This window comes from Corapipo altera, unplaced genomic scaffold (assembly GCF_003945725.1).
Source record: "Corapipo altera isolate COAL_440 unplaced genomic scaffold, ASM394572v1 50, whole genome shotgun sequence".
Taxonomy (NCBI): domain Eukaryota; kingdom Metazoa; phylum Chordata; class Aves; order Passeriformes; family Pipridae; genus Corapipo; species Corapipo altera.
Genome location: NW_020884889.1, coordinates 11296588 through 11317978, shown reverse-complemented (window position 1 = coordinate 11317978; position 21391 = coordinate 11296588). Strand labels below are relative to the sequence as shown.

Below are 21391 nucleotides of genomic sequence, written 5' to 3'. Positions count from 1 at the left end.
TAACCTCTGCACTGAGCTTCTCCATCTCTGTTGAAAGATATCAGTTTTTCATTTTCAAATCAGGGCAACTATAGCAGTGAATTTGTAACAGTTCCTGAGCCAGTGCTTGTCCTATCACAGTTACGATCGATCTTGGTTTTAAAAGTACTATTTAACTCACAGAAGAGGTTACCCAAACTTGTAATTGCCTGTGGTACTTTCAAATGGCCAGAATGGGGAAAAGTTACTTTAATGATCACTTTTATCATAAGTGCAAAATTGTAACTGAGTGCTCTATTTTAAAGCACTGTGAGGTAGTTTAGCCTCAAAATTTAAACTTGATGCTTCTGAGATTTTTTTTCTCTGTGTGCATATGTTTCTTTTACATCTCAGTGTTTAGACAAAACACATTGTTGGCTTTTAATATAACCTTTCAGTATACCTAAACTTTGTGATTTTTTTAAATATGTCTCTAGTTTATCTGTACTTCTGACATCTGTTACAGCTCCCCCCGTGGTGATGGGTATGGAGAGCTATGACAAGCAGCTCATTAAACATGTTGTGATGGACAGACTGCAGGCATTAGCATCCTGCCGCATTTTGCTCACTCCGGCTGTTCCTAATCTGCAGATTCTCAGCAGACTGCATCTGTTCCTAGTCCTGCTCTCAGCAGTGGCCAGATCACAGGGGACTGGATCAGACTTTGCCACCCTCTACTTGCAACCAGACTTCACTCCTGTAGGAGTGGGAGATGACTCATACCACATCTCATCCCATCTTGCAGTCAGAGCGCAGAATAATTTAGGTTGGAGGAGACCTCTGGAAGTCTTCAGTGAAGCTCCCTGCTTAAAACAGGTCTGACCAGATCAGGTTGCTCAGGGCTTGGACCAGTCAAAGTATCAGAGTATTGGAGTATCATCAGTGATGCCTGGAGATACACCATAGCCTCTCTGGGCAGCCCCAGCTGAGTGTGCGTGTTGTAGTTCCAGCACTGGGAAACCACCTCAGTTCCCCCAGTGGAGACATCATCTGTTTTTCTCTCCCTAGTGCCCCCACGGCAAAGCTCTTCTGTGAAAGGGCTTTTGTGCAACTGGAGTCTCATGGCCTGAGCTTGTAAGGGGTTTTCAGTCTCAGTTTGGTGGTCTCATGCCTGCTAAGCACCACCATACCCTTCCCATCAGACACTCTGCCCAGACTGTGTTCCGGCTGCTTGCAACATGCTCTGTGTTTGGCAGCATTTGAAAGGCTTTCAAAAGGAATGTGCTGTCTGCTAGTTGTGTTTCACTGTGTTTGGGAAAACGTGAAAACAGCACGTTTCATGTTTTCCCCAGTGCAGCTGTAGTGGTGTTTTTGGCTGGTTTTATCATTTCTCATGGGGCTGGAAGGCCTTTAGCTCTTCAAGGATGGGTCTGCCAGAGGGCCTGGGATGGTGGAGCTTGGTCAGCTGGTTTGCTTCCAAGCAAAACTCAAGTGATTCTGGGAGCAGCATGTGGGTTTGTCAGAAATGTGTGGATCCAGTGGGGTGGGAGTTCCTGGGGGTCAAGGAGAAGGCCGTGATGGAGGTTCAGCCCTGTTGAGGAACAGTGTGCTGTGGATTTATTCTCTTGGGATGTAGGCAGTGTATGTTATGTTATAAACTAAGGAAAATAGAGTTGGCATGCCAGCCTTTAAAAACCTGATCCTTTGGCCACAGACATCCACCTTGCAAACTTCTCCATCAGTTTCCAGCGTGAGTAGAGGTTACTTCCCCTCTACAAAGATTATTGCCTTAGAGCTCTGCCTGCAGGAGGGACTGCATTTGCCTCCTTAATCTCACTCACACATTAGCCAGGTTAGTTTAAATACCCTGGGAAGGTGGTTTCAGCTAACACAGCTGATGTAGCCCAAAGGAAATTAAAACCACTTCAATCCACCAAGAGAATCAGGGTAACATTATTCTCAACCAGCAGAACTAGAACTGAAATGCGTGGATGGATGGATGTCCAGGACCCTAGAAATGAATTCAACCATGCTGTCTTAGTGTAATATGTCAAATGGATATTAAATTCTTCAAAATTTCACCTTGAAGTAATGCAAACTTTTAAACAGAAAACCTGATTTCGTAATTTCAAGTCAGCTTTTCACCAGCAATGCAGAGGTGATTTATAACTTTGCTTTACTATTGGGAATATGAACTGAGGAATTAATGAAGGAGATTGAAAAGTTACAAAGGAAAATTTGAATACTTACATGGAGAAACTGCTATGGCTGTGATGAGAACTCAGTGAATACTGCTGGTTAGTTCAGATTAGTAAAAAGTACTGCCTGCTGTGCAGGAGAGTGAACTTTAATTTAAATTATTAAATTATTTATGTTTATGTCTAATATGGCCTCAGATGGGTAAGTACGTTCAAGATAAAAGAAGTAGATGCACTTACTTTGGCTATATATAAGAGGAATGGCACAAAGAGTAGCCAGAGTTCAGTTTAGTGTAACTGTAGGAACAAAAACACACATAAATCTGATTTAGGAAAGGCCATATTTCTTAAAATAGCAATATGATTTAGTGGAGATAAAGAGAAGTTATATGTAAATTAATCTGGATTAAAGCCCTGTGAGACAGACTGATTTCAAATTTCTGCGGAAAGCAAATAGTTCCTAACTCACTAGTTTTGGTTATTTCCAGATGGTAGTTGCTCGTTGATTTTACAGATCACTACTGAAGTTAAATGTTTTAATATGATGGAAACTTGTCACGGGGCTGCTTTTTTTGAATTCAAGGGTTTATTTTTGCCAGCATAGCCAAAAGCAGAAGGGAATTGTCTGAAGTCTCACACAGACTTTTTTTAAGTCTGTTGGATGAGACTTGCAAGCCTGGGAGGCTCAGCTTGGTGGTGCAGCCATACTTCATTTTTTACTACTTTATCACGGTTACAATGGGCAGATGTTAAACATCAACATGGGAAATATTCCTCAAGTCTTCTAGTAGTGAGGTTGCTTCCCCTCCCTAACCCCCCTCTTATTTTCTGGGTCTTCATTACAGCACTAGAACTTGGCATAAACGTTTATAGAGACTTTTCACTGGAGTTCCTGAGTCATTTCAGTGAAGTCATGGCTGATGGAAAAACACAGCCTCTCCCTGCATGGGCGTGTCGAGACATTAAACTTGCCATATATATGAGGAAATAGATTGAGATCTCTCAGATCTGTTCCTGAAATATATTCTGTTGTTTATAATGTTTTTGCTATGGCTTGTGCTTGATATATAAATGCATGACAGGATTTAAAAGTGGGATAATGCTCCCAGCAGCAGTGCCAGACTGTAGATGCTTTCATTCCCCTTCTCCCAGTTTTTCGATGGAAAATTTCTTAGATAGACATCACAACACTGTGATCTGCACAGAGCAGAGAGCTGAGATCTGCACTGAGGAAGTCTGTGAGTGTAAGGCTGAATTTCTGAGCAAATTTAGAAGCGAGTTGAGTGCTATGGAAACACTTCTGGTGCAGGTTCTTCGGGGATGGCTTGTCCAAGGCGCATGTGTATCAGGCTTGCTGTAGTCACTGTGCAGCCATCTGCACCTGCATTGTCACTTTTAGGCACCAAAACACATATATGTAAGAAGAAATTACATTTTTAAAATGTCCACAGTTAAAACTAGAGTTTCTATTTCCCCCCCCTTATCACACTGTCAAGGTGAGGAGGAATACTGTGAGGAGAGCACCGTATGTCTGGCACAACTGGGTCTCACATGGCAGTGATCAGTGTTTTCACCCCTGCACGGGACAAATAAGTGTTCCCTACCCATTGTAAATGCTGCAGGAGAGAGATATGTAAGGAATCTTTGTCAGATTATCCCTGTGGGCAGAGCAGTTCTCATTTCTCATGAAAAACAAAATGTTCCCAAAAGCATTTGAGGTCTTACTTTGTGTCTAGGAAGTTTGTACAGAGTAAGACTTAAGTTTTCCTGTGTGGGGAGAGTGAAATAATGGCATGAGTTCAGAAGTGCTGTAAAGATGAATGGTATTAACAAAGCCAGATATGTGTTAAATTGGTATGGAAAATGGAAGAAAATGGAAGGTGTAAGTAGTTACACACACAGATGTGCAAGATAAATGTTTTATGAAGCCTTCTAGAGCTGTAATTACCTAATTTCCTGACATGACTTTATCACACTGTGTTAGCCCTATGAAATATGTCTACTGTTTGGATTTTCTGATCCCTTTGAGCAGGAGGTTGTCCTGCCTGACTGGCAGAGATTACACTATGTCTCTACTTTGTTGCTTGTCACAAAAACTGAAGGAGTTATTCCTGGGCACAGTGCGACAGCTGAAGGGTTAACACAGTCACGTACCCGAACTGGCAGTCAGCAAGGTCATTATAATTCACAAATCACAATATCAGCTGTAATTCACAGTAAAACACAGGGAAATACAATGCACATGCATTGGTTTACTGCACCAAACAGGCAGTATTTCAAGTTGACACATTCTCAATCTGTTTGTTTTGTGCATGCTAGCTTTAGAAAAGGCAGATAGAGAGAAAAAGTAAAAAGTTGTCTCTGATGTGTTTACCAAAGGAGAGTGGAAGTAAACTCTTGTGACACTTTTTATACCCGAAACTGTAGTCAATAAATATCTGTTAAAGTCAGTAATATCAGATCCTTATTCTTTAGTTGGTATTTTTAGAAAGGTTTGAACAATAGTTGATGTTAAAGCCATTTTTGGTTGCGTTTATTTTGAAACAACTAATAATAATTCCTTTTGTTTCCTTTCCTTTGTAGGTATTGTTTTAGTGGCCATAAATCCTTATGAACAGCTGCCCATCTATGGCGAAGATATCATCAATGCATACAGTGGCCAAAATATGGGGGATATGGATCCACATATCTTTGCAGTGGCTGAGGAAGCATACAAGCAGATGGCCAGGTTTGTACACCACCAGTCTTTTAAGTCATTGTTTTTCTGAAAGGAATAGAACAAAGTTGCTGGCCAGTGGCCTTCTCTTTAATTTATAGCTTGCGAAATATTTTGCAAGATCCATCTTTTATCCAGTGCTTTAGTACATTTCACAAGAGGATAAGTTGCCTAAGTTAGTGAACAGTAAAGCATTATAAGTGCTGTGGAGATCATGGCCACTGACGGTTAACAGGAATTACCACAGATCTCGTCAGTATTTAGTGCTAAAATTAGCTTTATATGTGCTTTATATGATTATGTTGTTTTACTTTGATTAGCAAAATGAGGAGGTACTTCTTAATCAACAGTGGATTATTAAAGAGAAAAGTGCCAGATTCTTGGCTGTTTTGTATGTGTATGTGGTACTGACAAGGGAAAAGAAATCACTCGGCTTCTGAGTGCTGTTATAGGCTCCTGGTCGTGTTGGTCATGTCCCAGCTACGTAATCTGCCTGTGGCTGTTGTTGACTAGAATTAAGAGGGAGCAGAGGGACGATGGCACAGAGCGCCTGAAAACTGAGTCTCTAAGGACACTGTAACAGCTGTGCAGGAAATCCTCATTTCTTTAGATGCTGCATGAAATGAACTTGTCACCCAAGGGCAGTGGTTATCAGAAACTTCTTCCCCTTCACCCCAAGAGCCTGCAGTTTGGGGAGCTTTTGAAATATTTCATTTCTAGGATAAAGATCTTTTGGGCTACTGTGTGGACTTTGGTTAACAAGATGGTCCCTGATATCCCCGCTGGATAGCTGCCAGCTATTGATACAGTTTTCCTTGTTGACAATATAGCCTGTGATTAAATTAATCAAGTAAAACAGAGGGAGATCTCTGGATTAATTGTGATGACCCTTAAGCTATACTGCAGGTAGGGGAGGCAAGGGGAGAATGGATTGAAAACGAGAAAATCTTCATCTTTGAAATTAGCTATCTGTTCATTTAAGAATCTGCATAAGAACTAGAATGAATGAAATGCTCCCTAGGCTGTGAAGTTAATCAGGTGTATATCTGAATACAGTGATTCACAATACCCACATAATTGATAATTTCAGAAGAAAACAGTACAATACAGTACAGCATTTTATCCAAAAGAGCCAGTGTTTCAAAAATACTCTTGTTGTGGTTTAGCTCCAGCCAGCAACTAAGTACCAAACAGCCGCTTGCTTACTCCCTCCCTCTCCTGCTGGGATGGGGAGGAGGAACTCGTGGGTTGAAATAAGAGCAGGTTAATAATTGAAATAAATTAAAATAATATAAAACCATAACAATGGCAACAACAATAATAATGAAAAGGAGAGAGAGGAAAAGGGATAAAACCCAAGAAAAAGAAGTGATGCACAGTAAAATTGCTCACCACCCGCTGACCGATGCCCAGCGTGTCCCCCAGCAGCCCTCAGCCATCAGCTGCTCACAGCCAACTCCCCCCAGTTTATGTACTGGGCATGACCTTCCCCAGTATGGAAAATCCCTCTGGCCAGTTCGGGTCAACTGTCCTGGCTGTGCTCCCTCTCAGCTTCCTGTGCACCTGCTCACTGGCAGAGCATGAGAATCTGACAAGTCCTGGACTTCAGGTAAGCACCGCCCAGCACCAACCAAGATGTCTCTGTGTTATCAACATTATTCTTGTACTAAATCCAAAACACACAGCACTGCACCAGCCACCAGGAAGAAAACTGCCTCTCTTCCAGCTGAAACCAGGACGACCCTACATCTGCACTGTTGAGTGGCAGAGATATTTGCTTTGCTCCTTTTTACTGAGAAAATAGGCATACAATCTGGTACGGAAATACAAAGGCAGAACTGTGTGTAATGACAGGCACATCTGTATCATGGCTCTTTCATCACTGCTCTTTTATACAGGCTTGCTGTTCAAGTCCCTCTAAAAGCTCTACAAAATAATTTATTAGCCTTATTTTATGTCTGAGGCATGGTACAGGGACCAGCAGTTATATGTCAGTGAGGGATGTCATCCAAATTCCCAGAATTTTCGTTCTTAATATTAACCAGTGGATGTAAGAGGTTGAAGAGGGATCTCTCTCCACTGGCTGACTCTACCACTGTGTGAAGGGGGTTTACCTCTCGCTGGTGCTGAAATTTCAAGTTGCTGCATTGCCTGTATGGTGTGACCTGTTAGCTGGAGCCTGTGCAATGGAGCTGCCTGTCTGCCATCACTGGCATTCTCTGCTCTCAGGGGAAGACTCCGGGGACTGAGATTTTGGCTGGAGTTTCCACTGTGGTTTTTCCTTTTTGTTTTAACTGCCTGCTCTCCAGCTCTCGCTGCACCCTCTGGCAATTCTGTCCTGAATAACAACAAATAAGATGCGGTAGAAGTTCGTTTTTGAAACAAATGATGAGAAATTATATAACCATGGAAATTATCTTAAATAATCCTTCTGCATTATTTAATTAATTCCTTTGTGTGACTACATGTTAGAAACAATTTGTTATTCTTTTATGACTGACAGTACTTTAACTTCACCAATACCTTCTACCTTCTGAACAAATCACCTGCTGTTTCTGAATTATGACGTTAAAGAAAAAAAAGTGTGCAGTTTTACATTTCTGCAGCTGGTTATTTAAAAATGAAAATCAGATTGTCTGTGACTGTTTTATTAATGCTTTAATAAGTGCATTGAATATTCATATGGTAGCCACTCATATGGCATTAATCTGCATTTATGCATGAAATTGGTGAGATTTATTTTTCTCTTGTTTACAATATTTTCTAAGTCCATGTTTAAATGATCACTGGAATAATTAGTCATGATGCTCCTATCTGTAAGGCTTCAGGGAGCTCTTCTAAATATTTACTCCTTAGGTCTTCTTGTTAATTTATAATTTATGATTTAGAATTTGTTCTTTCCAGCTCCATTAATTTATCTGCTGTGCTGAGAAAGTCCTTCTGTGTGCATGGTTATAACTAAGTGATCTGTGTAGTCTTCATCCGAAGAAAATGCCCCATGGCAGCAATCAGGAAAGCTTGTGATTGCACCATAAATATTTGCATTGCATGTTTAGAAAAATACAGCGCAAAAATGTTGACCACTGGAATACCATGGTTGGAGCACACATCTGGCATGAAAAATGATATTCAGCAACTGCTTGGGGTTAAATGCAATGTAAAGCAGCACATAAGGATACCTTTGCATGTGACATTTCTTGTGCAGTGGAAGCCAAATGACGTGGTATTTGTGGCTGTGGGGTGGTGGGCCCGTTTTAGCAGCCAGTATTGCCTCTTCCAACAGCAGTTCCATCACCAGTTTCCAGTGGAGGGTCAGTGGAAAGGAACAAGGCTCATCTGTGACACTGTGACATAGCTGACAGTGAAATAAGTGGTTACTGTTTGCTCAGTAGCTTCTTGTCTTTTTCAGTGCAGGAAGATATGTACAGCTCTTTTAAGACTAATCTCACTTGGAATTATTATTTTTTTTCTTCCCTGCTCTTCCCTTCTCTTCCTCCCTTCTCATCTGTGCCTTTGTACCTTTTTCCTTTTCTCTCTCCATCTCCTTTGGCTCCTCTGCACAGACTGACAGCTTTGTTTCCAACACCTTTCCTCTGCTGTGCCCAAAACAAGCAATGAACTAGTTTCACAACTGCACTTTAATTCTGTTAGACTTAGGTTTATGTGTGCTTCATACTTACCAGTAACTGTGTTGGTTTGTATGAGCCTCCAGACCACAGGTGTGAGGGTTTGGAGCAGGTCTCTTCCTCTGTTTTTTTTGGGAAGCATTACAACTTCAGTAGGAATCATAACCATCAGCAGGGGTGGCTCATTTTCTTTGTAATTCAAAGAAGCCTCCATTTTTAACTGTATGGTTTGCAGTAAGACACTGATGATTATACTCTTGAAACTGTTAAGAATTGCATGAGAGCTGCATTAATGTGTGAGACTTACGATTACCAGTGTCCTAACACAATTAGGGAAAGAAGTTCAAAATCACTCTTGCACAGGATTCCTTCCCCTGCCTAGTAAGGGTATATTGCAGTAATTAAGATAATGAATTTTTTTATCAGCACTTTGTTGGTCTGATTCGTTCCATCCTACTTGTGGTTGATGATGGATAGAGCAGTTTCAATTTAATAAATTAACTGTGAGATTTCCTTCTGATTAATTAGTAAAGTTGTCTAGCATCGTGCAAGTTGAAAGTAATGTTTGCAAACAGAATTACATACTGATGAGATCCATATAAAACTTAATGAATACCAGTGTGGAAAGCAGCAGTGTTTAGAGTGTCAATTTCCAAAGTTTTGCTTTGTTCAATTTGGACAAAATATAATGATTTATTCCATGTTAGTGTGTATCTTTTCATTAAATTACCTGTAATCAGCAGGCTTCCTCTCTGTTTTGTCAGATTTTCAGCATGTGTCTGATGGCTTTCACCTACAGGAAGGTTTTTTTCTATCACTTTTTGTTCAAAAGAAAGCTTGGTGAGCTGTTGAGTAGGTGTTTTAAAAGCAGGTGACTTGACTGACAGTCTCCAGTTACCTTAGGCATCCCAAGATTATGTCCTCTTATAAAAATGCACATCTGATCAGCTGCTGCTTTACTTCCCAGTGATAAATGGATACTCTGTTCTCCCCTGGCAGAAGTCAGGAAGGGGATGATTAACAGGGGAATGAGAACCTGCTGCAGTGGGTGCTGGACAAACATACAACACCCTTCTTCCACTTTTTTGGCCTTGACATAGGACTTCTTAAATTAAATATCTACCTTGAAAAGAAGTGGTATTTTGGGGCTTCTGACGTTAAAATTAGAATGAAAAGGGGAAAATGGTCCTTTCTGATGAGATGATTTTGGAGTAGTCTCTAATACTTTGGGTCTGACATTTTCTGATGTTACAGGTACAAGACAGCAGGTGGGGGAATCAACTTGATATAACATAAGGGACCTACTTCTCTATGCAGTGATTGTTTTTAGGCAACAAAAGGGTTAAGTATGGTCCTAGCTGGAAGCTGGAGTTCATGTGAGGTGTCCTGCTGGTAGCTAAGCAATGAGCTTTCCTGAACTGTTGCAGGAGCGACCTCTGACTAATCCCTGGATAAATCAGTTGCATAGTGCTGGCTCATCTTTGTGCTCCTCTGGAGTGCAATCTGTCATGGGTTTGTAGCATGTGCTGACCTCAGTTTTCTTCATTTGTATGTGCTGGGAGATGTTACCAACAATTCATGGTCTTTTCCCCTTTTGACGTTTTTACAGTCAAGAGGTGTGTTTCCTGGGTACAATTACAGTGGCAAGTGGTGCATTTTTTTTAATTAAAAAAAAAAGGTGCATCTTCTGGTCGTGAGAGTATTACAGAATGCTTTTATCAGACTCTTGTTGAAGAGGAGCAAAGATGCTTAACAACCTGAGGTGTTTTGGAGTGTCTGAGTTTGCAGCTGGAACAGACTTGTGAGAAATCAGGTTATGCGTAACAGTGATATTTCACTTTTGTTTGACACGTTCCATGAGCAGATTTCAAAGTCCTCTACAGAAGAGATTAGTATCATTATTTCCATTTTGTAAGTTGAAATAGGCATGGGGAGTGGGAAGGCAGCTTTGAGTTCAGCAAGGCAGCAAAAGGAGGGCACAGAGCCCCTGAACTGAAAGTCCTGGTCCTGTGTCTGATGCCTCAATCACATCAGCTTGACAATAAAATATGTGAGAATAAAGTACATAACTGATAGTGCAACAGTTCAGTTCAATGCTTTCGATGTACAAAAATGAGCATGCTGTACTTTTCATGCCTTCCTTTCCTGCAGCATTAAGGGGTCTCTGTGCCAGGTAACAACTATTGCATAATAATGTTTGCTTTCACAGGAGACTTCATGTGTTCCAGACACTTTACAAGCATTCACCAAAGTCTGTCTCCTCTAGTATGGGTGTATCAATTTCTGCTTGTATAGAAGACGAGTAAGGCAGAGGTGGTGTGCTGTGGATGTGCCTGGATCAGCCCACAGCTGGTCCCAGGCACTGAGCTTCCAGTCCCTGTCCTGTGCTCAGAACATCCTCTTTTGTCCAGCAGTTAAAGATGTCAGTGAGAAATGCTGCTAGGCTTAAAAGAACAAGCTGAACTGGAAATATGTTTAGAAATATGATTAAAGAACATAGTTTATTGCACTGATGCTTCATGACTATTGAAAGTGAATGATTTTACAAAGAATTAATTTACTGCTTAGTCGGGAGCAATTGTTGCAACTCAAGGTTGCAGCTGGAGAATCCTCTGAATCGTTAATGCATGGCGCCTATGAAGGCTGGGATGTGTCAGGCCAGAGCGTGTTAGATCCAGGCAGACAAAGTAAACCGATGGGTACAGGGTGTGCAGGTGCAACAGACCCAGAAATGGAGCTGCTGTTCTGTGTGAGAAGTGACACTTGCTCCTGGGGCGAAAGCACTAGTGACTCACTTTTTCATTGCTTTTGTTTTCCCCCCATCACGTCGCCACAGAACCGTTCAAAGTGCTTTAGTTTCTGATAATAATCCTGAGCACTTACACAGCACTTTGCACATTCTGGGCGTTTTACAGTTACTTTGTCAGTCCACACACCAGCCCTTTGAGGGCGGAAAAAGTATCTGTGTCAGGCCACACCTTTTGGGATGTGCCAATACAAGTGGATTTGGAGGCTTCAGCACTGGGAACGCTGTGATGACACTGCTCTGCAGGCAAGGAGGGGCTGTACCTGCTGTTCAAAGCAGCACTGCAAGAAGGAAACTTCAAAAATTAAGGGAAAGAGTTTCCTGCAGTAGGGGTGAAGGTGGAGCGCTGGGGTGGCACTTGTCAGGGCTGCCTGATTGCAGGGAAGAACTTTTCCAGAGGAAGGTCACCTCCCAGGGAGAGGGGCTCAGCAGCAGCGGAGAGAATGGCAGGGTGTACCTGTGCAATGTGGGCTCGAGGAAGCAGTTGGAAAGTAGGAGGACAAAGGAGGGTGCTTTCCCATGTTAGGGAGGTCACCACCCAAATCCAGAAGCAGGGAATAACAGAATTTATTTAGGGCTGCAAAGATCTGTGTTATTAAAGTAGTTTGTTCAGAAGGCTGATGAAGGACAAGATGTTGCCTCCTGCCCTCGATGTTAGAGGTGCCAAGAAGGCAGCCTGGAGCTGGCTGCTGCTGCTCTGCATCAGTCCAAGAGCATTAGAAAAATGCTGAATGAATTCTTGCTTATTTATTTATTGAACAGTTAAATTACTTCTGTTTGAAAAGCAAATCCTGGGTTTGTAGAGCTGCCAGGTTTTATAATGGCTTCTAACAGATGCTGCATGCCCTGGGCTGAGTTTCAAAGGCCTTTGAGCTGAAGGAGTGTGGCTGAGCATGCACAGCCTTGTTTGCTGCCACACAACACCGCCCTTAGGCAAAGGTGAAGCTAAATATATTGCATTGACTCGTGTTAAACCTCCCAGCACTGGTGGGTTTTACAGCTGCCTTTTATTTTAGGATTAGTGTAGAAGCACTTTTGGTCTTTTAGAAGAACGAGTGACTGTGACAGTGGGAGCATCACAGAAAAGTGGAGCAAAATGACCCAAAGAGTGAACCTGGGACTTACCCTGGCAGGGGGCTGGGAGGAAAGGTCTTGGGGAGAGCATGGACTGGTGAGTCTGCAAAAAAAACCCCTTGTATCTCTCCCAAACCACATTTTGAACTGAAAAAAGAAGTGTGTCCTAGGAAAAAAAGTATATTTTGGTTTCAAGTTTACGATTACTGATATTTTTAGGAAACACTCTATTTATTTCAACATTTATTGAAATCAGACCTATTTAGTGAGCCTTCAGATGAGTTGTGCAAAACCTTATTCATCTTATACCATGGATTTGTCCTTCTGGTGCTTTATTCTTTTCCCTGCATTTGTCTGCTGTGCATCTTCTTTCCTGCATTGGAAGATGCCAGTCCCTTGGAGACAGTGCTCCCTTTAGCTTGCTGGGCCTGGCCACTTGCAGCTGGGAAGTCCTTCCTAAATTTCTTAATGAATTAATCAAGCTGCTTTCTGTGAAGCTCACAAAACATTCAGTACTACAGAGAACTCTTGCCTTTGTATTGATACCTGATGAAATCTGATGGGTTTCACAAAAAGCGAGTTCAAAATCTGTTCTGTGGGTGATTATTCCAAGACTGACTGAGCTGTTTGGAACATGTGCAGTATTAGATGTATTTTTCTATTCTGTGATTCTTTGATCAACAGCAGTACCTCTGAGTTATTTGGGAACATCAGTAAAGCAGTTACAATGATATTTAGCACTTCCACGCTGCTTTTATTGTAAGTGGCATTGTGTAAACTTCATTTATTTTGGCTTTGTTATGAGAGCCTCATGGAAGGAAAACAGTAATTATTATACAGGTTTTTTTTAGTCATGCTCTCAGATACAAAGACGTGTGAATGTTCTAACTGTGGATACTGCAGGTTATTTTAGTCATATGCTGCCACGAACATGCAATGGGGATGCTCAGAGATTGCAAAAAATAGGATATTTACTTAGGTCAGAGTTCTGTTTGTATTGCTGGAGACATTAAATCATGTCAGATGTATGTATGTGTATCCTTAAGGGGTTTGGAAATTTACTTTATGGTATAGAGTGTATAGCATGAAACAAAGCTTAAACTAGGTTTTTGTTGGTCCCTGCTGTCAGAGCAGCTCCAGCTGATGGAAGTACAGCAAGATTTCAAACCTGACAGCATTTCAGAGTGAATCCGATCTGACCTTCTGACCTTTCAGTAGTGTCATTAGTTTTTAAGTTATTTTCTTGGGTTGTTTATCCTGCTGTAGGATGGCAAAGCACTAAGTTCCTTTTCTGTCTTCGATGGGTATGACGCACATTGATGTTAGTGGTAATTATGTGTGTGTGCTGAGGACAGGATCTGTCCCAAATGTTCCCTGAGTCACAGGTTCCTTCCCTGGGAGTTTATGTCAGGTACTTTGATCATTCAAAATTCACTGTTTTGAAAATGTAAAGCAGTTTCAGGCTTACAAGTCCACCTTATCACCACACAACTGCAGTAGAAGAACAGCAGTGAGATAAAGAAGATCAGACTGTCACTGCTGGATTAAGTAAAAGCTATTTATTGTGCTCTTGCATTGAAGCAATAGGAGATTTCAATGTTTGAAGATCAGAGGATCAGGCCTTCAGCAGCAGTTTGTGCTGTTTTGAGTTAAATAAAAAACAAAACTGTCATATGCAATGGGGTTGGTGCCCTTAGCCATAACCTAAACTTGTTTATTCCAAAGGAAAAGAATAAGTCAGTAGCAACTCCACAAAAAAAAAAAAAAAAAAAGAAAAAGGGTAGTAGATTTATTTTAACCTTTTAGCACTGAGGAGGGAATATGTCCTGAAGGTGGTGGCCTTCAAATCACCCTGACAAAAAGCTTCCTTAAAAACATCAGCACCTTGGCAGTGTCCTCAAGGTTAACGAACATAGATGATTTAGGATCAAAGGCAAAGTACTAATGTTCTTCTCATCAAATTGCCCTGTTATTTCCTCTCTTCATGATATATTGAGGATATTACACTCTGATCTTTTCTGCCAATCTCATCTGTGCTATGACATTGAGGCAACTCAACTTTGATGTAATTCATCACAGGCGAGCATTTCAAAGTCCATATCAGAGTCTTTTAAAATCAGCTGTTAATGATACACTTTTGCCAGGGAGAGATGCTGGTAGCTTGGGTAGGAATGAATTGATAGGAATATTGAGATTGATATCAATAATTCCTGTGTTACTTTTTTTGTCAGTAGTTCTATATTCCTTTTATTTGTTTTCCCAGGCTGATGTTTTTGTGGTGTGTGTGCTTATATACATTTATTTGACATTATTTGCTGTGGAGTCATGAGTCTGAAAGACAAGATCAAGTGGTACATCCGATGCATGAGTCGTAGGAAGCAAAAAAAGCACAAAAACAGTCTTGTGCTTTGATGATTAAATTGAATAGCTCCAGGCTTCTTTAATCCCTTCTGAAATGCTATTGATGGAGAGGTTTTTAACTGTTTTAGTGTTCCTGCTTCAGAGAGGAAATTTCAGTTGGTATAGAGGAAGAAGGTAAACAAAGATATCTGTAGGGATTTTTCAGTCTATATGTCTTGATTATCCTGATCTGTTTGGACAGTTTGCTGTGGAGGTAATGGCTTTGATGCAGTAAGCTGTTTTGATTTTTGTGGGAACCAGCTTAAGTGGGTGCAGTGATCTTGAATGAAAATTGTTTGAAAATTGACAACTCTGCCTTTAATGTTAGTAACTTCAATGTTTCATTTCTTGCACTGTTTTTTCTTTTTTGCCTCAATTTTTCCATTGGTCAACTGAAATCATTAAAAGCTGCCTTGGATGATGACAGCTATCAATGATCAGTCAGTGTTGTTGCAGCACTCTGTACACATTGAAGGTGCCCAGTGACAGTCTTGCTCTTGCTTCCAATTTATCTGACAGCTGTGACCTCATGGGAGTAGCAGTTCCTTCATCCCGAGCTCTTCTGAAAGCATCTACCATAGATTTCTATGAAATACAGAATTAAAAGTTAGTAGTAGTCAGTGCTATTAGAAGCATTGCATTAGGATATGTGTACATCCTTAACAAAAGCTGGTTTTCACCTCTTGAAAGCAAGGTTGTTTTTTTAAAACCACTTGCTGGTTTCTCGTGCATCGTCATTTCATTCGTAATCTGCAAGACCCTTTTCTGCATGTAAGGTATCTCAAGTCAGTTTGCTGCACTCTGTTTTCCTCAAAGCTGAACCTCCTTTGAGCAGAAGCTATCTTCAGTGTTAAATTTTGCAGCATTTTTTCAAAGCATGAAAAAGCCCTGCTGGTATGTAGGCTGTAATCTCAAGCTTCCAGGAGTTATGAGGTAAGTCTACATCTATTCTGCTTTGGCACTCTGACAGTGAATTTCCTCAGAAACATATTGCCTGTCGACAGAATTTTGTAGATAAAGCAAAATTTTCTTTAAAAATTACCAGCCTGTGCAAAAATCTGTTTCTGCATTATTTTTGTCATAGATAACAGTACTTTAAATTATCAGTTATTTATTCTGTAGTGTGTTTTCATTCTTTTATTTGTCAAGAAATAGCTGTTAACCTCACATGATTCCTAAAGTATAGGCCTGAAAGAACTATATAGAAGATTTTTGAACCAAGTCCCCTGATCCTGTAAGCAATCTCAGCCTATCATTTCACATTCCGCCTTGTGAAATGTCTGGGCCTGTCATCTTAAAATGGAAGTTTTAATGTGATTTTGTCATTTCTTTATTCTTCTGTACTGTTCAGAAATGGCAGAAGCTGAATGTAATCGTGACCAATGCCTGAGTATAACATGTGTTTCTATGAGTGATAAACTGCTCCCAGTCAAACTCTTTCAGTGTGCTGGGGTTAAATACCTCTTTTCAGGATAATTTGGCTTAGTATTGCTTCACTGTGATGTAGTTCTGTATAGCAGGATCTGATTAAACACTTTGGTTAAACACTTTGGGGTGAAAGAGGACTGCTCCACCTCTCATCTCCCAGATTGCTTTTCCTCATTTCTGTTTGTAAAAGCGTAATTAAAATGTTCCCTCTACTCAGGAGTAATCTTAATTTTAAAATCATCTAATTATGTGTTTTATGCAGAGAAACAACTGCAAGGAGATGAAGTATTGCACAGATAATGGCTTGTGGCATCTGGCTGCACAGTAGTGTCACATAAAGCTGCTGCCCTACTTGTTTCATTGGCTGAAAGTTTTAATTATAGCTTTTTTTTCTGACTGGTGACGTTAAGTGCTCAAAATGTCAGGTCAAAGGTCAGGGGCTAATGATTTAACTAAAAATAACTCTAAAGGTGTTATTTATACCTGAGAAAGAACTCAGGGAGGATGTTACTTTTGCTTTGTAGGGATTTTTTCCTTTGTTTTGTTTGGTACTTTTTAAATTTTGTTTTGTTTTTGGTGCAGCCTGACTATGGAAATTTAATTTGGCATAAGCAGAGGCTATATTTTGGAAGGACCATTCCTTATAACAAATCATTAACAATAATTCTCACTACGTTTCATACATTACCCAAGGTACTTTGATTCTAGTTTACTTGTTATTTTTCTTTTAAATTTGGCGGTTTGTTTCTTTGAAGTTTAATGACATAAAAGATCCCTCTGCTGAGCTGGCACAGCTGCCTGGCAGGACCACTCCACCCTCCTTCTTGATAGACTAAGTAACTTGCTGCCTGTGGTAGGACATCTGTAAGACAAGTCTTCCCCGGGGTTGTGGCAGTAACAGCTCATCCCCTGCCGTGTTTGTGTTACATTGTCCTTTCTCCTTTAAGTGTCCAGTGTGATCTTGGGGCGTTTTGTTGTGTTTTCCTTTCTCTCCGCCAAAAAGCAGAAAGAATAATATGCTAGAAGATGACCACTCCAGTGTGTTAAAGCAAAACAATGGACTAATGTCCTGTTGAAGACAAGAGCAACCCTGAGCGTGGATGGAGCGCTGGCGAGAGGACGCTGAGGGAACTCTTTGTTTCTCATGATGGCTGTAGCTGCTGCAGACAGAGAGTCATTGCAGAAGAGACAGCAGCAATGTTTTCAGCTCACACAGAGCGAGCTGTATCTTCCCTAGGCAAATCTATGAAATGTGTATATGTACTTAGTAATATAATAATGGATCCCTTATTCCTGAGCACATGAATGAGTGCTAAGGAGGAGAGTATATGTTCGTATCTTATGACATGGGGGAAGGAAACTCTAGGCTAATTAGCAACAGTATCCCTAAGGGGAAATTATTTCAAACTCATTTTTTCATTAGTGTCTTTGTAAATATTGAGATCCCGAGAAGGGAGTAGGAGCTGCTAAACCAATGTGCACTTTCCATGCTCCCACACATGTCCTTGAGGGATGTGACAGTTAGGATGAGACACCTTTACTTCCATGTTTCTTTCTTGGCAACAGAGTTTGTTTTTTGTTGACAGTTTTGTCAGAAGTCTATCTTACTGAGTTTACATTCCTTGGTTTTCTGAAAGCCTTTTGTACTTTGAGAACTAAGCTAAAAATAAGCTTAACCATCAAAGGATCTATTTCATGGGACTTGAGGTTCTTGAGTATTCATATATTTAATGATATTTAATACATGAAACAAAGCTGGTGATCTACAAATGAAAAGCTTGTTATGTTGGTGTCTCCTGTGTTAGGCAACTCCTGAAATCAGACCAGAAGTTTTGTATTTTAGAATGGCATGGAATTTTTTTCTATTTGAAAGAGCACGGGAGAAATAAAAGAGAGAGTAGTGCCAGTCCTGTGAAGAAGTGGTTGGTTTTGACTCACTGCAGGAACTGTCTGCAGGAGAGGAAAATTGTTATCAGTTGTCCCAGTTAAGCCTGGATGTTGGACATTTGGTTGGACTTCTCCCACATCCTGCTGCTGCTCTATTTGACCAGGAGGTCTCCTGACATGCAGAGCTGCAGACTCTCTCCTCCACACCTCTGTCTACCATTAGTGGACTCTGGGAGGTGGAATAGGGAAGAAACAAGAATTTTTCTCCTACATTTTCCAGCTGGAAATCTTCGTTGCTACTGCAAACTATCCCTGACACACAGACCTCCCTTGGGAGCTTGCACAGAGGTGTGATGGCCCCTGTCACATGAGACCTGTGGCCAAGGCTGGCATCTCTGGTGGTTTGGTCTTTGTAACCTGGACTACACAAACCCAGTATCAAGCTGCACAGTTCTGCTTTCCCACAACTTTCCCACTGAGACAGACAGCTTGGCGTGTATGAATGTGTGAACTATGCTGTAGTCATTCACACCTATTGCATGTGTTACATGGAAGTTGAGAATGTAAAATTAGGTTGCTTTGATCTTCTTAACACTTTGCTATTAAATTTAAAGCAGCACTTGAGCCATTTAAAATAATTTCCTTTAACCAAAACGTGGAAAATCTGCTTCAACTGATACCTTCATTCTGTTAAACGAATGCCACCTTGGCTCTCCCAGGGATGGGTGACAGAACCAGAGGCTCCTTGAGCCTGTGGCTTTGAGCAGCACAAAGTGGATGATGGAGCTGTGCTCTTATCTGGGGGCTTGGCATTGTTTTTGAAGATAGGTAGCAGCTTGAGAACAGCAACACCATCTGTAAATAGTTATTACCCAGAGCCTGTGCCCACAGACACTGATTGACATGGACCTGGGAGAGAGAGAGGAAGAAAGCGATGAGGAGGAGAGGCTCTCACCTCTGGGGCCATGGGCCCTGCCAAGGGACATATGCTGTGAATGCATTATCCAGTTTCCATTGGGGGCTCATAGAATGTAGGGATACCAACAGGCTCATAAGCATGACGTGTCACCTGGAACACCAATTCGAGACAAACCCACCCATTCTGACTGAGGTGGACAGGCTGCCTATGCATCACTTGGAAAAGGAACATGTGTAATTTATACATGTTTGATAAATAGCTTCAGCATTTCATCATCAGCTTTTTTTTTTTTTACCATCCCAGAAATAGAACCACAGATTTTCTGGAGGACCTTTAGGGTATATAGAAACCACAGATAGTTTCTCTGTGCAAATGTCTTTGTTCCCCCTGCATAGCATTTACTGATGGCCTCAGCAGGCATTGGCAGGTCCTGTTGTGTATGTGCTGCCTGAATATGTGTGTCCCTGAAGTGTTGCTCACAGTTCCTGTGCTGTAAGGGCAGCCTGGTCTGCAGCCTGGCTATACTCTCAGCCCCAGCTTTGGAAAGCTTTGGGGGAAAGTATCACTCCTCCTTTCTCCACTTTCAGGTGTGTAAGATAGAGTTAAGCTCACCCAGCTCAGAGGAGTACTTTGCAATAACTTTCATTTTAACTTAGTTTGGTTTGAAAATGTGAAATACTGTATAAAGCAAATATGGTCTTTATTTTAAAAGTTTCAGGCTCTATAAATGCTAATTTCTCTCCTTGTTCTTTTTGTAGCATGTTGTTTAGTCGTACAGTTGAGGTTTATGCCCTTTGAGTTGAGAGAAAGTTGTTTTAGTAGCAAATGGAGATTTTTTTTTTTTAAATGAAAATAAATTGTTTCACAACAAAGGGACTGTGTTCACTCCAAAGCTGCTATTTGTGTCCTGAACAGCCATGCTTGAATTTTTCAGATTCAGAACAATTCTGGGAAAAGCTGGTGATTAGATCAGAAGGACGAAAAGTTTCTGTGGCTGACTCTGCTGTTGATTTCTCTATCTGTAAGATGGCATTCATGATCTTTACTAATGAACACTGATAATTTAGTGGAGCACTATACCACAGACTCTGGATAGAAGTAGCTGCAGAAGCACCTAGTGAATAGTGGTAACAGGTCCTTTGTGTAGCCAGGTTCTCTAAAGCAGCTCTGCTGGCTGTCTGGGCTGTCCTGGCAGCATCCATCCCGATGGAGCATCCTGGTTAAGGGCAGTCCAGTCAGCCATCCAGGCAGCTTGGTAACTAACTGCCTTGTCTCTGCCCTGTGCATTTACCTTACTGCTGTTTTCCTAACATTTGTGGTGGAAGGGTTGTTGCCAAGCTGGGGATGCAGAAAATAAGTGTCCTTGAGAGAATAGCTGGGAATTAACATGTCTTTGTGTTTCAGAGATGAGCGAAATCAGTCAATCATTGTCAGTGGGGAATCTGGAGCTGGAAAGACTGTCTCTGCTAAGTATGCCATGAGGTACTTTGCCACGGTCAGTGGATCTGCCAGTGAAGCCAATGTTGAGGAGAAAGTCTTGGCCTCCAACCCCATCATGGAGGTAAGAGAGCTACAGCACTAAGCTCCCCACCCCAGCTGCAATTATTATTCTGAGTCTAACATAAGCATTCAATAGAGAGAGCAATCCATACTTTTTAAAAACATATATAAACATATATTAAAACTTTGTGTTTCATCCATTTACAAAGAGGTGCTTTAGGCATCATTTAGTGTAGAATTTATGAAAGACTGAGAAAAGGTGGGAGGTAATGTTTCAGTATTGTTAATATATTTTACATAACAAAGTAATTTTTATATGAAAACTGCTTTAAATCTCTTCAGCTTTGCAACACTGGTAGTTCCAAGACTGCTGGACAAATGCAATTGCAGAAGACTGGGTTGGTGTGTAAAATTCCAAAGAGGATATAACTTTTGGTCTTACCCACTGAATATGTACATCACACATTGGGGGCAGGTAGATTATACTTTTAAGTGAAGAGAGTTGTTAAGTAAAGCAAATGTTAAATTTTTGGAAATAAAATTAGGGGAGAGAGACTGAGAAAACAAAGTTACATGGGATGTGCACCGTTTCTTTCAGAGGAGAAAAACACATCAGAGGAAGTAATTTTACTATAATTACCTCAGACTAGTGTTTCAGTTCTGGAAATTTGTTTAACTAACTACAGTCAAGTCCCAAAACCATTGGCTTGGGAGCACAGGTGCTGACAATAGCCTGTGAGAGGACATGTACAGTTTCTCCTGCTTCAAGATCCTTGTTCTCTGGGAAACTCAGGAGGTGGTGCAATTCTGATGTCATGGCCAAGCAGAAAAGATTTCTTAGCCTTATCTGAATTATTTCTTATGGTTTTACCTACATGT

At 41.0% G+C, this 21391-nt stretch overlaps 1 protein-coding gene across 17 annotated transcripts in view; it reads left to right on the top strand.

The window, feature by feature from the left end:
* The window catches only part of MYO5A (myosin VA), a 97893-nt gene that overhangs the window by 21293 nt on the left and 55209 nt on the right, over nt 1-21391 (top strand). For all 17 annotated transcript variants that reach the window (XM_027644281.1, XM_027644269.1, XM_027644268.1 and 14 more), the window contains exons 4-5: nt 4740-4884; nt 20417-20573. In XM_027644281.1, the coding sequence (XP_027500082.1) occupies nt 4740-4884; nt 20417-20573 (302 nt within the window). The remainder of the gene's footprint in view (nt 1-4739; nt 4885-20416; nt 20574-21391) is intronic.